Source organism: Heteronotia binoei, chromosome 1, assembly GCF_032191835.1.
Source record: "Heteronotia binoei isolate CCM8104 ecotype False Entrance Well chromosome 1, APGP_CSIRO_Hbin_v1, whole genome shotgun sequence".
In the NCBI taxonomy this organism is placed as follows: domain Eukaryota; kingdom Metazoa; phylum Chordata; class Lepidosauria; order Squamata; family Gekkonidae; genus Heteronotia; species Heteronotia binoei.
This window is the reverse complement of record NC_083223.1, coordinates 248,960,256-248,972,265: the sequence shown is the minus strand read 5'-3', so window position 1 is coordinate 248,972,265 and position 12,010 is coordinate 248,960,256. Positions and strand designations below refer to the sequence as shown.

The following is a 12,010-nucleotide window of genomic DNA, read 5'->3' as shown; positions in this document are numbered from 1 at the left end:
TGTTGAGGCTCTGGTCTTCTGGAACTTTCTTCTCCAGTCTCTCTTTTGGGAGGTCAAGTGATTAAAAACCTTACAGAGCCGCCACCACCTTTGTAAACCCACTGACTTCAGTGTATGTAGAAGGATAAGAACATAAGAGAAGCCATGTTGGATCAGGCCAATGGCCCATCCAGTCCAACACTCTGTATCACACAGAGGCCAATAATTTATATATATATATATATATATACACGCACACACAGTGGCTAATAGCCACTGATGGACCTCTGCTCCATATTTTCATCTAACCCCCTCTTGAAGCTGGCTATGCTTGTAGCCGCCGCCACCTGTGGCAGTGAATTCCACATGTTAATCACCTTTTGGGTGAAAAAGTACCTCCTTTTATCCGTTCTAACCCGACTGCTCAGCAATTTCATATAACTCTGCTTTTAGGATGGCACTGTAATTCAGCCAGACATTTAGGAATTCAGTTGGTGCAGTTTTAACGGTAGTTTAAAATTGTTCCTGCTCAGTACAACAGGCTGTGGCATTTGGCATCTTTCCTGAAAACAAAGAGTCTCTGAGCATGTGCAGGGTGTCTCCCTTCTTTCCTCCCTTTCCAACGCATTTGGAATAAAGAGGCGCTGCGGGCAATGGCTTCGGGCGACCGTGAGCTTCGGCGCTTGAAAAAAACTCGCCGCTGATACTTACCCGGCGATGGTGGCGGAAGACCCGGCGCGTTGGGCCGCTGCTCTGTGTCCCTCTAGTGGCGGTCGCTGCAATCGTCGCGAAGGGAAGCCGGAAGCGTGGCTTTGTTAGGAAGCAGCGAGATCAGCTGAGTTGCAGCCGAAGGAAGTCGGGGAGAAAGCCGGAGGCGACTGGGCGGGCAGGGAGGTACGTGGGGCAGGGGAAAGTGCCTGGCATTTTCGCTGAGTGTCATGGAGTGGTTGGTGGTAGGCGCCCGAGTTTTTTTTTGTTTCTCTCTGGGCCCCCATGCACATGAACCCAGGCCCAACAGAAGTCCACCTCCTTGCATCGCACAACTCCAAATACCTCATTTTCTCTTTTTCAACACATTATTCTCACGTTCGGGGTTGACCCAAGTTCTTCTCCCACCCCATTCACCACACTCTTTTCCAGAGCATGACGGACCGGTGCATAAATTAGTGTGCAAATCGGTAGGCATGTAGCAATCCTGCCGGCGCTTCTATGGGACCTCTAGAAATCCCACCCCGCTGCTTGTGCTAAGAGGACGCCTGGCCGTCGCAAGGACAAGACCAGTTGAGTAAACATAGATTTCCAGCTATGAATAGCTCAACGTGAGATGCAGAAGTCCAGGGCTTGACGGTTATCGGGTGGGATTTAAATGCAACCCTTTGCAGTTCAAGCCATTGGTGATAACGCAGTCTTGCTCCTTTTTGCTTCAAGGCATCCAGTTCTGTGGGGGGCGACTCTCATGCTTTTGTTTTGCAAATGAAATCACGTGTTGTGATTCAACGCGTCTGGGCTGTCTGACTCATGAAAGCTGATGCCCAGTCAAAGCGTCTGTTGCTGCAAGGTTCTGTCGTTTTAATTGCAGCAATTTTAATTGCTGCAATTTTTATTTATTTGAAACCTGTAGAAGCCCACTTTTCTCCCGGATAACGGGGGCGCAGTAAGTCACAACAATAAAACAGTACTGAAAATATCATTCTAAAACCAACAAAATTAAAATTACCTTGGTGGTGGTGGCAGCTAGGTGGGGGAGGTACAGTTGAAGGCACCCGCAAAGAATGGAATCCTATGCAGACTTCTATCTAAATCTACTCTTTCAAACAATTTTTTTTTTTTGCTGTCACGTTACAACTGACTTAGGGCAACCCATGTGGTTTTCAAGCCAAGAGACATGCAAGGGTGGTTGGCCACTCCATGCAGCAACCCTGGTATCGCTTGGTGATTTCCTATCCAAATACTAACTGGGGCAATTCTGCTTATTTTCTGAGATCTGACGAGCTCCAGCTATCGTCAGAGCACCCACTCTCTTGCTGACCTACAAACCACATTTATCCAACAAAAGAACTCCGAAGAGAGGCTGTAGTGTAGGCGGGTCATTCTGTTCAAGTGGAGTGGAGTATTTCTGCCTAGGCCTGATCTGGAGGTTTGGGGCGAGGCATTGTCAGTATGTGGGTGCCACTCCATTTCTCTGTTTTAGTGGATCCCAAAGAGAGTATAGATTGGTTAAACCAGTGCTTGAATGGGCTGGATGAGGGTAAAAAGCCTAATGCAGGGAAGACAAAGGTGGGTATCTGATACAATCTGTATCTGGTATGCAGCCTGGACAGGTGATGGCAGGGGCCAAGAGAACCTTTTCTCAGCTTAGGTTGATATATATACCATTTGCTGGCTTTCCTGTTGAAACCTGGTCTGACCAAAGTTAGACATGGCCTGGTGGTTTCCAGGCTGGATTAATGTAGTGCACTATGCATGGGGCTACCCTTGAAATATAATTGGAAACCAGATCAAAATGCAGCTACCCAGTTGGTGATCCCTCTTGAGAACACTGCACATGATTAGGATGTTTGTTTTCAGGCCCAGTTCCAAGTGCTGGTTTTCCCCATTCAAGCCCTTAACAGTATGAATCTATGGCACTTAAGGCCCTACTTTCTTTAATGTGAATTTCTCTCTATGCTTAGGTCATCTGGACAGGCTTTGCTTGTGGCTTCCCAGTCTTTAGAGGTCTGGTGGATGGCTTAAAGGGACAGTGTCTTGGTTGTCCAATGAGGCTTGCTAGGTACAGTGCCTCTTTGGCTTCTGGAGTTTGCTTAACACAATTCTGCTGAGGTGAGTTTCTGGGTTGACCTTTGTTTATGTTGATGTTTATGACATTCTGCTGAATTGACCTGCTTTCAGACTCTGCTGCTTTTATTGGCTTGTTTCTAGGGCCATTCTTCTCGTTTTTAACATTCTGTTGCGTTTTATGGCAACCCATGTGATAACAATTGATGAAGTTTTTAAAATTGATTCCTGCTATTGTAATCTTCTTTTATGATAGGTCCCTGAATTTAAAAAAAATGGGGCAGAAATATTTGAATGAAAAAAATACCCCAGCATTCTGTTTCCAGCAATGGCCAGCCAGTGGTCACTTGGAATCCTAAAAGTAAATCATAAAGTCAAAGTAAATCATAACGATTTGTTTCTCACCATGAGGTACTTAGAGGCATATTATGTTAGATCATGGAGGCATCAGTTTTTGGTTAATAATTTTGGTTAACCACTTGGTTTTAGTTAACCATTAAGGTGGCCCAAGCTGTTCAAGGAAGGGGTGGGGTATAAATCAACATAAATAAATAATAGGCATTTAAATGTTTGTCTTCCTGAGGGAATTTCCTAAGGGATCCTAAGAGTTTCTTATTTATATCCCACTTTTATCTCTAAATGGAATCCAGAGCAGTTTATTACATTATTCTCCCCTCCTCCACCCTATCCTCACAACAACCTTGTAAGGAATATTAGGCTGAGGGACTGTGAAAAGCCCAGTGTCACCCAGAGAGCTTCCATGGCAGAGTGAAGGTTCAAACTTGGATGTCCTGGGTTCTAGTTTGAGACTCTAACCACTTAATCATGTCAGCCGTCAAGACAATGCCTCCCTCATTAGAGTGGTTCCACAGTCCCCCAAAACCTACCAGGTACCCAAGTAACACATTGCTGTCTATTTAGGGCCACTAAAACAGGGTAAGATAGAAATGTGGGAGTGGTGAACCCTAATGCAGTGTCTGTGGATGCCATGGTGCCCACCAACATCATTTCTGGCACCTGCCAAGTGTTTTCAGAAAGCAGGCAGCACTGGGTGGGCTTTTGCCCAGCAAGACTTCTGATTGGCCATTGGAAATGTGATTGGCTGTGCTTTGGCAGCAGTTGTCTCCACAGCACAAGGATGTTCACTTTGTGACGGAAGGTAAGCTACAGCAGACATTTTGTGAATGGCTCTGCCTCCCCAAACAGCCATTTTGTGGGTACTCCCACCACCCATGTCAGAACTCCAAAGGTGCCCACAGGCTCAAAAAGGTTGGGGATCCCTACTGTAGGTTTTTCAAGGCGAGAAACATTCAGGCATAAAAAGAGCCATCCCAGGAGCACTACAAAGCATGTTGGGGATGAGGGCATAAGATCCAATATCAGCCAATGTCTTCAATATCCTCTTTATTTTGCAGTCTTACTGTCTTCATCATGAGCCCAAGGAATACAGAGGGCTGGACCAGTGCTGTGGCCTCTTTCCGTTCGTGCCCCACAGCCTTCCTTTCCGCCTATGGGGCCAATGACACCTTTGTATCTGAACTGTTGCAGGATCTGCACAATGAAAAACTTGGGGAGCAGATCAAGGTATGGAGGGGGAGACCCATGGCTTTTAGAGTGGTTGCAGAGAAGGGTGTGGGTTGAGATCATGGCCCTTACCTGTTTGAAGGGCCAAGTTTTACATTTGGGATTGTTGTGGGAAAAGCAAGACATATTCTATGTTAAAACAACAGGAATTGGAAGGTGTGGGGGCATTTCCCTCTGCTAGTGCTGCCTTGAAAATTCATTCCACCGATACGAGGTTCCATCACCCTCTTGGCTGTCTTTTCACAATAACACATGACCCTGCTTTCCCCAGTTTTCCTGTAATGCAGTCTCCATTGTAGTCTCGGGATGATTTTTTTTTCTTACTCCAACCAAACTATCCATGCACTTCCCTCACAGTAGCCATATTGTTGTTCTGGTACTTGAACCTTTCTATCTCAACTATTAAGAATGTTTGTGAACATTCCATCACATTATAGGCTCTTCATCAACAGGCAGCCACCACCTGCTCAGAGACTGGGGGTGTGTGGCTGGAAGGACGCTAGTTTGTGCTGAGAAAAGTATGGAAAAGCTGGGAAATGTGAGAAGTGATTGTCTTGTAGCTTCGGCATGGGTTGAAATTATTTGGAAGACAATCACATGGGCTCATATCCCTACTCAGTCATGAAGCTGGATGCCTTTGGGCCAACCATTCCTCAGGTTTTTTTGCAGCCCTCTGAGTTACCTCATTGGATGGTTGTGAGAATCAATGTGAAGGAGGAGAGAACCAGTGTACATTGTCTCAGTCTCTTTAGAGTGGTTAGAAAAGGGCAACTAGAATGATTAAAGGCTTGAGAGTCATGGAGTAAAAGGACAGGTCCTCTTGTGGATCAAAAACTGGCTGAGTAATAGGAAGCAGAGAGGGAGTATAAATGGGCAGTCTTCGCAATGGAGGACGGTAAGCAGTGGGGTGCCGCAGGGCTCAGTACTGGGTCCCATGCTCTTTAACTTGTTCATAAATGATTTAGAGTTGGGAGTGAGCAGTGAAGTGGCCAAGTTTGCGGATGACACTAAATTGTTCAGGGTGGTGAGAACCAGAGAGGATTGTGAGGAACTCCAAAGGGATCTGTTGAGGCTGGGTGAGTGGGCGTCAACGTGGCAGATGCAGTTCAGTGTGGCCAAGTGCAAAGTAATGCACATTGGGGCCAAGAATCCGAGCTACAAATACAAGTTGATGGGGTGTGAACTGGCAGAGACTGACCAAGAGAAAGATCTTGTGGTCATGGTAGATAACTCACTGAAAATGTCAAGACAGTGTGCGTTTGCAATAAAAAGGCCAACGCCATGCTGGGAATTATTAGGAAGGGAATTGAAAACAAATCAGCCAGTATCATAATGCCCCTGTATAAATCGATGGTGCGGTCTCATTTAAAGTACTGTGTGCAGTTCTGGTTGCCGCACCTCAAAAAGGATATTATAGCATTGGAGAAAGTCCAGAAAAGGGCAACTAAAATGATTAAAGGGCTGGAACACTTTCCCTATGAAGAAAGGTTGAAAAACGCTTGGGACTCTTTAGCTTGGAGAAACGCTGACTGCGGAGTGACATGATAGAGGTTTACAAGATAATGCATGGGATGGAGAAAGTAGAGAAAGAGGTACTTTTCTCCCTTTCTCACAATACAAGAACTCGTGGGCATTTGATGAAATTGCTGAGCAGACAGGTTAAAACGGATAAAAGGAAGTACTTCTTCACCCAAAGGGTGATTAACATGTGAAATTCACTGCCACAGGAGGTGGTGGCAGCCACAAGCATGGCCACCTTCAAGAGGGGTTTAGATAAAAATATGGAACAGAGGTCCATCAGTGGCTATTAGCCACAGTGTGTGTGTATTTGTGTGTGTGTGTATGTATATATATATATATATATATAAAATTTTTGGCCACTGTGTGACAGAGTGTTGGACTGGATGGGCCATTGGCCTGATCCAACATGGCTTCTCTTATGTTCTTATGCAACACTTTCCCTATGAAGAAAGGTTAAAACGCTTGGGGCTCTTTAGCTTGGAGAAACGTTGACTGCGGGGTGACATGATAGAGGTTTACAAGATTATGCATGGGATAGAGAAGGTAGAGAAAGAAGTAAGAACATAAGAGAAGCCATGTTGGATCAGGCCAACGGCCCATCAAGTCCAACACTCTGTGTCACACAGTGGCAAAAAATTTTATATACACACATACACTGTGGCTAATAGCTACTGATGGACCTGTGCTCCATATTTTTATCTAAACCCTTCTTGAAGGTGGCTATACTTGTGGCCGCCACCACCTTTTGTGGCAGTGAATTCCACATGTTAATCACCCTTTGGGTGAAGAAGTACTTCCTTTTATCCGTTTTAACCTGTCTGCTCAGCAATTTCATCGAATGCCCATGAGTTCTTGTATTGTGAGAAAGTACTTTTCTCCCTTTGTCACAATATGAGAACTCATGGACATTCAATGAAATTACTAAGCAGTCGGGTTAGAACTGATAAAAGGAAGTACTTCTTCACCCAAAGGGTGATTAACACATGGAATTCACTGCCACAGGAGGTGGTGACAGCTGCCAGCAAAGACAGCTTCAAGAGAGGGTTAGATAAACATACGGAGCAGAGGTCCATCAGTGGCTATTAGCCACAGCATATTGATGGAACTTTTTGTCTGAGACAGTGATGCTCTGTATTCTTGGTGCTGGGGGGCGGGGAGGCAACAGTGGGAGGGCTGCTAGTGTCCTGGCCCCACTGGTGGACCTCCTGATGGTGCCTGGTTTTTTGGCCACTATGTGACACAGAGTGTTGGACTGGATGGGCCACTGGTCTGATCCAATATCACTTCTCTTATGTTCTTATGGTTTTAAACGAGGTTGTAGAATGGACTGTTCCACTTCAAAATGCGGGGTGAAGGAGAAATAACATTTCTGAATCTTCCTCTATGAGTCTATGTAAACAGAAACTTCTCATAATATAAATGCTGGTACAAAAAACAGACTGGACTAGAACATCTTTCCCTGCTGTGATAGTTCATCATTATTTTTTTATTTGCAGGGACGTTGTTTTTTTTTTTTAGCATGAGGGAGCATTTAGAAATGGTGTGTCCCTGTTATCTGTACACTTTTATCTGCCACCTCAGGATTCTATTGCATGAGCAATGACTCATGAAAGCTCATCCCCTCCCATAAATTTTGTTAGTCTTTAAAGTGCTACTGGACTCTTGCCCTTTTCTGCTATTTCAGACAAATTGATACAGCTACCCATCTTGATCTACACTAAACTTATGTAGAGTATGCGATATCAAATTATCCTTTTGCCTATTCCATCTTTGTAGGTAATTATGGGGGGGGCCCCAAAAACCCAAACTCAAATAATTCACCATTGTAAGCTATCTGTTTTTTTAAAAAAATGTTGGGTTCTGTGAACTTCTATCTCAGAAATGTGACTCAAAAATGGGATTTTGGTTTGGGATAGGTTCAGTCTGACCTTGGGCGAGTCCCCCCCTCCCATTCTGTGAAATGGAAATACATGTTGCTAAAATCTTGTAAAGTATACAGTAATGGTTTTGAGATTTATGTCTATAGAGAGTTTGGAAGATAGGAGAGGGTAAGTCCAATCCAGTTTTGGGGAAATCACTGTGTGGGGAGGGATTGTGCAGGAATGGAGGTAGAACCCAGCAGGGCTATCATTAAGGGAAACTGGGCCTGGTTCAACTGCTTCCCAGTGTCCTCTGGCTGGCTTTTCCTGACAGCAGCTATGTTTCCTTCTTGCAGGTCTCCATGTTGTCACTCTTCTTGGAATACCCCACTCTGTTGTGCCCAGATGACAAGATGGGGCAAGAAGCCGCAGCATCCTTGCTGTCCCTTTTTGCCCAGCTGGGCTCCTCGCCTAAACTGCTGTCTCTGCGGTGCAACCTGCTTTTTGCCATGGGGACTGTGCTGCTGGCCACAGAGGCCTTTGCCGAGGGCTGCCCAACTTCCCACGAATACCTCTCCCTGCTCTTTCACCTGGCTTTGGACCTCAACGACCGGCATGGGGGGTCTGCAGAAAGACCCGTACGGGTAGCTGCTTGTGAGTGCCTGAGAGAGGTGGAGTGTTGCCACCCTGGCTTGCTGTCACGGCGCTTGGAGACCCTGCGTACCTTGCAGCAACAGGAAACCTCCCTGGCCCATCAGGGTTACACCTTGCTCTATAGTTTGGCTTTGCGGAACGCGATCTTGCTACTTGCGCGGGGTGGCCAGGGAACCCTGGGGGAACTTCTGGCAGGCAGCGAGGGTCTGGTCTGGGAGGCTACAAAGGAGCTGGGTGACCTATCCTTGGCCGCTATTGACCAGCTGCTTCTGATGCCGTCCTCGGGGGACCTCAAGGAGTTGAAATCGGTGGTCTCGGCTCTGTTGGACAGCTCTTACCTTCTGTCCCCAGCCGCTCAAAGCCACCTCCTGTGGCACTTGGCCCAAGCCATGAGCATCGTGCGCACGCAGTCTCCGGCCATCTTCAAAGCCCAGCTGGTGCGACTCTTTGGCACAGCCGACGTGGCGCTGCTGCACGCCATCCTGCAACTCAAGTCCCTCTTCACAGACAGCCTCTTCACTGCCGAAGATGAGGCTTTCTTGCTTCGCCGCCTGGTGGGCATGGCCCAACACCCGGCTTTGCCCGCTCCGGTGAAACTCTTCCACCTGGATTGCCTCTTGCACTTCCCTGAGAACCGGCCACTGGGCTCGGGCATGGAGGAGGGCCTGCCGGTTTTGCTCACACCCCGCACGATTTCTGGCCTTTTCCCCGGGCTCTTCCAGGATCAGGGCTCCATCTTGGCACGGCTGAACTTGCTGTGTCTGGTGTGCATGGAGAGCGAGGGGCCTGCTGCCGAACAAGGGGTGAGCTACCTCTTGGAGCACGTGCTGGCTCTTGGGGGACTGGTGGCCGGGGGAGGTGGGCAGGAGGCCTCCCGGCTCTTTTTCCGAGCAGCGTTCCTTTTTTCCCGGTATTTTGGCTCCCGAGCACAGCCCATGGGAGAGCTGACCCGCTGCCTCTTGGATCTCTATCGTCAGAACTGTGCTCTGGCACCAAACATTATCAACTTCTTGGACGAAGTGTGGGTGGTGCTGGAAGAGCCCAGCTGGGCTGGTTCCTTTGCTCACGCATTGCAAGAGCTGATAGTGGGGTTGCCCTTGCAAGAGAGGGAGCTGAGCTGGCATCTCAAAGTCTTGGCCAGGTTGGCAAAGGAGAAGGGCATTCCCCAAAGGAGCACCATGCAGTTTCTGAGGCGTTTGGTTGCCTTGGACCAACTAGGCGACTGGCGCTCGGGACAGATTCTCCTGAGCGTCTGCCGCAATTTGATGCAGCTCCAGCCACTGCCTGCTCCGTACCAGCTGGCAGACCTCCTGCAGGCTGTCTCCCTCTGCCACGTGGATGTCGATGTCCGAGACCGGGCTCGGTTCTACTACACCCTGCTGGCCAGCCTCTCCAACGAGAAACTTGGGGCTGTGCTGGCCCCACAAGGCCCCATCAAGGCCCGGACGCTCTCCTCCTCCATCGTGGCTGACAGCGAGAGCTTTGTGGCTTCTCTGACGGTGCACCCAGCTGAGCGAGCCCCCATGCGGCTGGAAAGGGTGGGGAAGAGCAGCGAACTGCCTGCAGCCCCCTGCACCGAGCAAGATGTGGACAGCTATTGCCAGTGGTTGCTGGAGCCGCGGCCCCCCTCACAGCTGAATTTGATGTACCGGCTGGTCCACACAGGTCCCCCTAGTCCCCCCTGCGACCTCCTGCTTTGCGTGGTGCTGCGTTTTGTGTGCTCTGACCGGCATTATGAGCCTGTGCCAGAACTGTGTGTGCCCTGCCTCTCGGCAAGCCGTCCACCCCAGCCTGTGACCCTGACACTGCAGCCACGTTGTCCCTACCCCACACATGTCTACGTCTTTGTGGTGTATACAACTCAGAAGGGCCTTACCCAGTGCAGCCAGCTGGAGCCACTGGAAGTAGCTTTTCCCGATTTCTTCTTGCCCCTGAAGCTGCCAGCTTGGCCCCCTGAGAAGCGACACCAACTCTTTGGCGCTCTTTGGCACCGGCTTTGCCCAGACAGCAACAAGACTTGTGCCGAAAGCCTCATCTGCTGGCCTGTGGCCCCTCCGTCCCTGAGGCACTTGGTACAGGATCATTTTGCCAGGTACATTCTAGCCGAACAGTCAGGCTCGTATGAAATCGGCATGGCTCTGCCGCCGCAGTACCACATCCTGCTGCAAGTGCAAAGCGTTGAAGACACTGCCCGAGTGAGCATCCGAACAGACAACTGGAAGCTCTTGCCTTCCCTAAACAGCTACTTGCGGGGTCTGGTGGAGGCAGGGTGAGGGGGAAGAAAGACTGACCGTTGGCTGAACTCTGGCTGGGATGTGCGTATGTAAAAAAAAAAATTGTTCTAACAAAAAATAAAAATCTTTTTGCAAGTCAGCTATCATGGAAGTTGGACAGGAAAAGGGAAGTTTGTTGCTGAGTGAGGTGGAGTGTGTTGGAAAAGGGACTGCGGCGGCTGAACATCCCCTATGGATGTGGTGGCCATACCGTGGCTCATTGGAAGCATCAACAATCTTTTCTCTGTGGTTTCCCTAAAAAGGAAGGAAGGCCTGTAATTATCCCACATGTGCCATGTCATATTTGTAAGTTTTTAAAAAATTTTTTTTAGCAGGAATGCAGTTCCAGCTGCCTTGACATCAGGGGGTGTGGTCTAATATGCAAACAAGTTCCTGCTGGGCCTTTTCTACAAAAAAGCGGTGTTTGTAGTGCTTTCCATTCTTCTCCAGAGAGCTGCATACAAGTTCTTGGCAAGCTTTCAAACTGTACCAGGAATGCTATTTTATTTTGGGGGGCCATGGACTTTGGGAGAGTCAGATGCTCTCAATGCAAGAATCTCAGGTAGCAGAGAATGGGAAAATACTTTATGTACCTGAGACCTTGGGGAAGGGGGTGTACTGACTATAGTATGTAAGTCCGTGATAATTTGGGATAAGGTAGCTTTGTTGTTTTTTTTCTTCAGGGAGGGTGGTGGGACTTAGCTCAGGGTTTCCTGTGCCAAGTTCAGTCCTCAGGGTCCTCTCCAGTTAAATGGCCCTTGGATAGCAGCAGCCATTGGGAAAGAGTTGTTGCCAGTCAGAGTAGACAATACCAAGTCAGATGGACCAGTAGCCTGACCTGGTGCAAGGCACTGATGCAACCCTTCCTGCCCTCCTTCTCAGTCTGCCTAAGTTCACAGAATCGGCATCGCTGTCCAATGGCCATCTAACCTCTGTTTAAAAACTTCCAGAGCCCACCACCTCCTGAAGAAGCCTGTTCCACTGAGGAACCACTCTGTCAGGAGGTTCTTCTTAATGTTCACTGCTCCCAAAGACAGTCTCTCTTTTGCAAAGGGCTCAGTGGTAGGCCAGCTGCTTTGCTTTCCAAAGGCCTCAGGTTCAATCCCCAGTTAAAAGGACTTCCAGCCTGCTCTCAGGTCTAGGGTGGCCGGGGTATAAATTTGCAGTCTTCTTTTCTGCGGCAAGAGAAGTTTGCGTGAAAACAAGGGCTTGATAGACTCTTGAGTCATGACAGGAATGAACTCACAGCCCTTCTCCATCCATGCCTTTCCATCAAAGAAGTCTTTGTGGTCTGAAAACTTGCACCCCTGTTGATGGAAGAGGTCCAGTAGAAGCTAGTGTTGTCATCCTTCTGGAATCCTGTGC

General features: G+C 48.3%; 2 protein-coding genes across 4 annotated transcripts in view; both read left to right on the top strand.

Annotated features, from left to right (window-relative positions):
- RELA (RELA proto-oncogene, NF-kB subunit) overlaps positions 1–12,010 on the top strand; it is a 542,238-nt gene that overhangs the window by 464,437 nt on the left and 65,791 nt on the right. The gene's annotated exons all lie outside the window — the stretch shown is intronic.
- On the top strand, positions 743–10,745 carry AP5B1 (adaptor related protein complex 5 subunit beta 1). 3 transcript variants are annotated; one of them, XM_060251587.1, is made up of 4 exons: positions 774–873; positions 2,652–2,799; positions 4,170–4,338; positions 8,075–10,745. In XM_060251587.1, the coding sequence occupies exons 3-4, from the start codon at positions 4,186–4,188 to the stop codon at positions 10,643–10,645; spliced, it is 2,724 nt and encodes a 907-aa protein (XP_060107570.1). In that variant the 5' UTR covers positions 774–873; positions 2,652–2,799; positions 4,170–4,185; the 3' UTR covers positions 10,646–10,745. The 3 variants fall into 3 exon arrangements, with proteins under 3 accessions (XP_060107561.1, XP_060107570.1, XP_060107579.1); XM_060251596.1 differs by having other exon boundaries at positions 849–1,259; XM_060251578.1 differs by lacking the exon at positions 2,652–2,799 and having other exon boundaries at positions 743–873.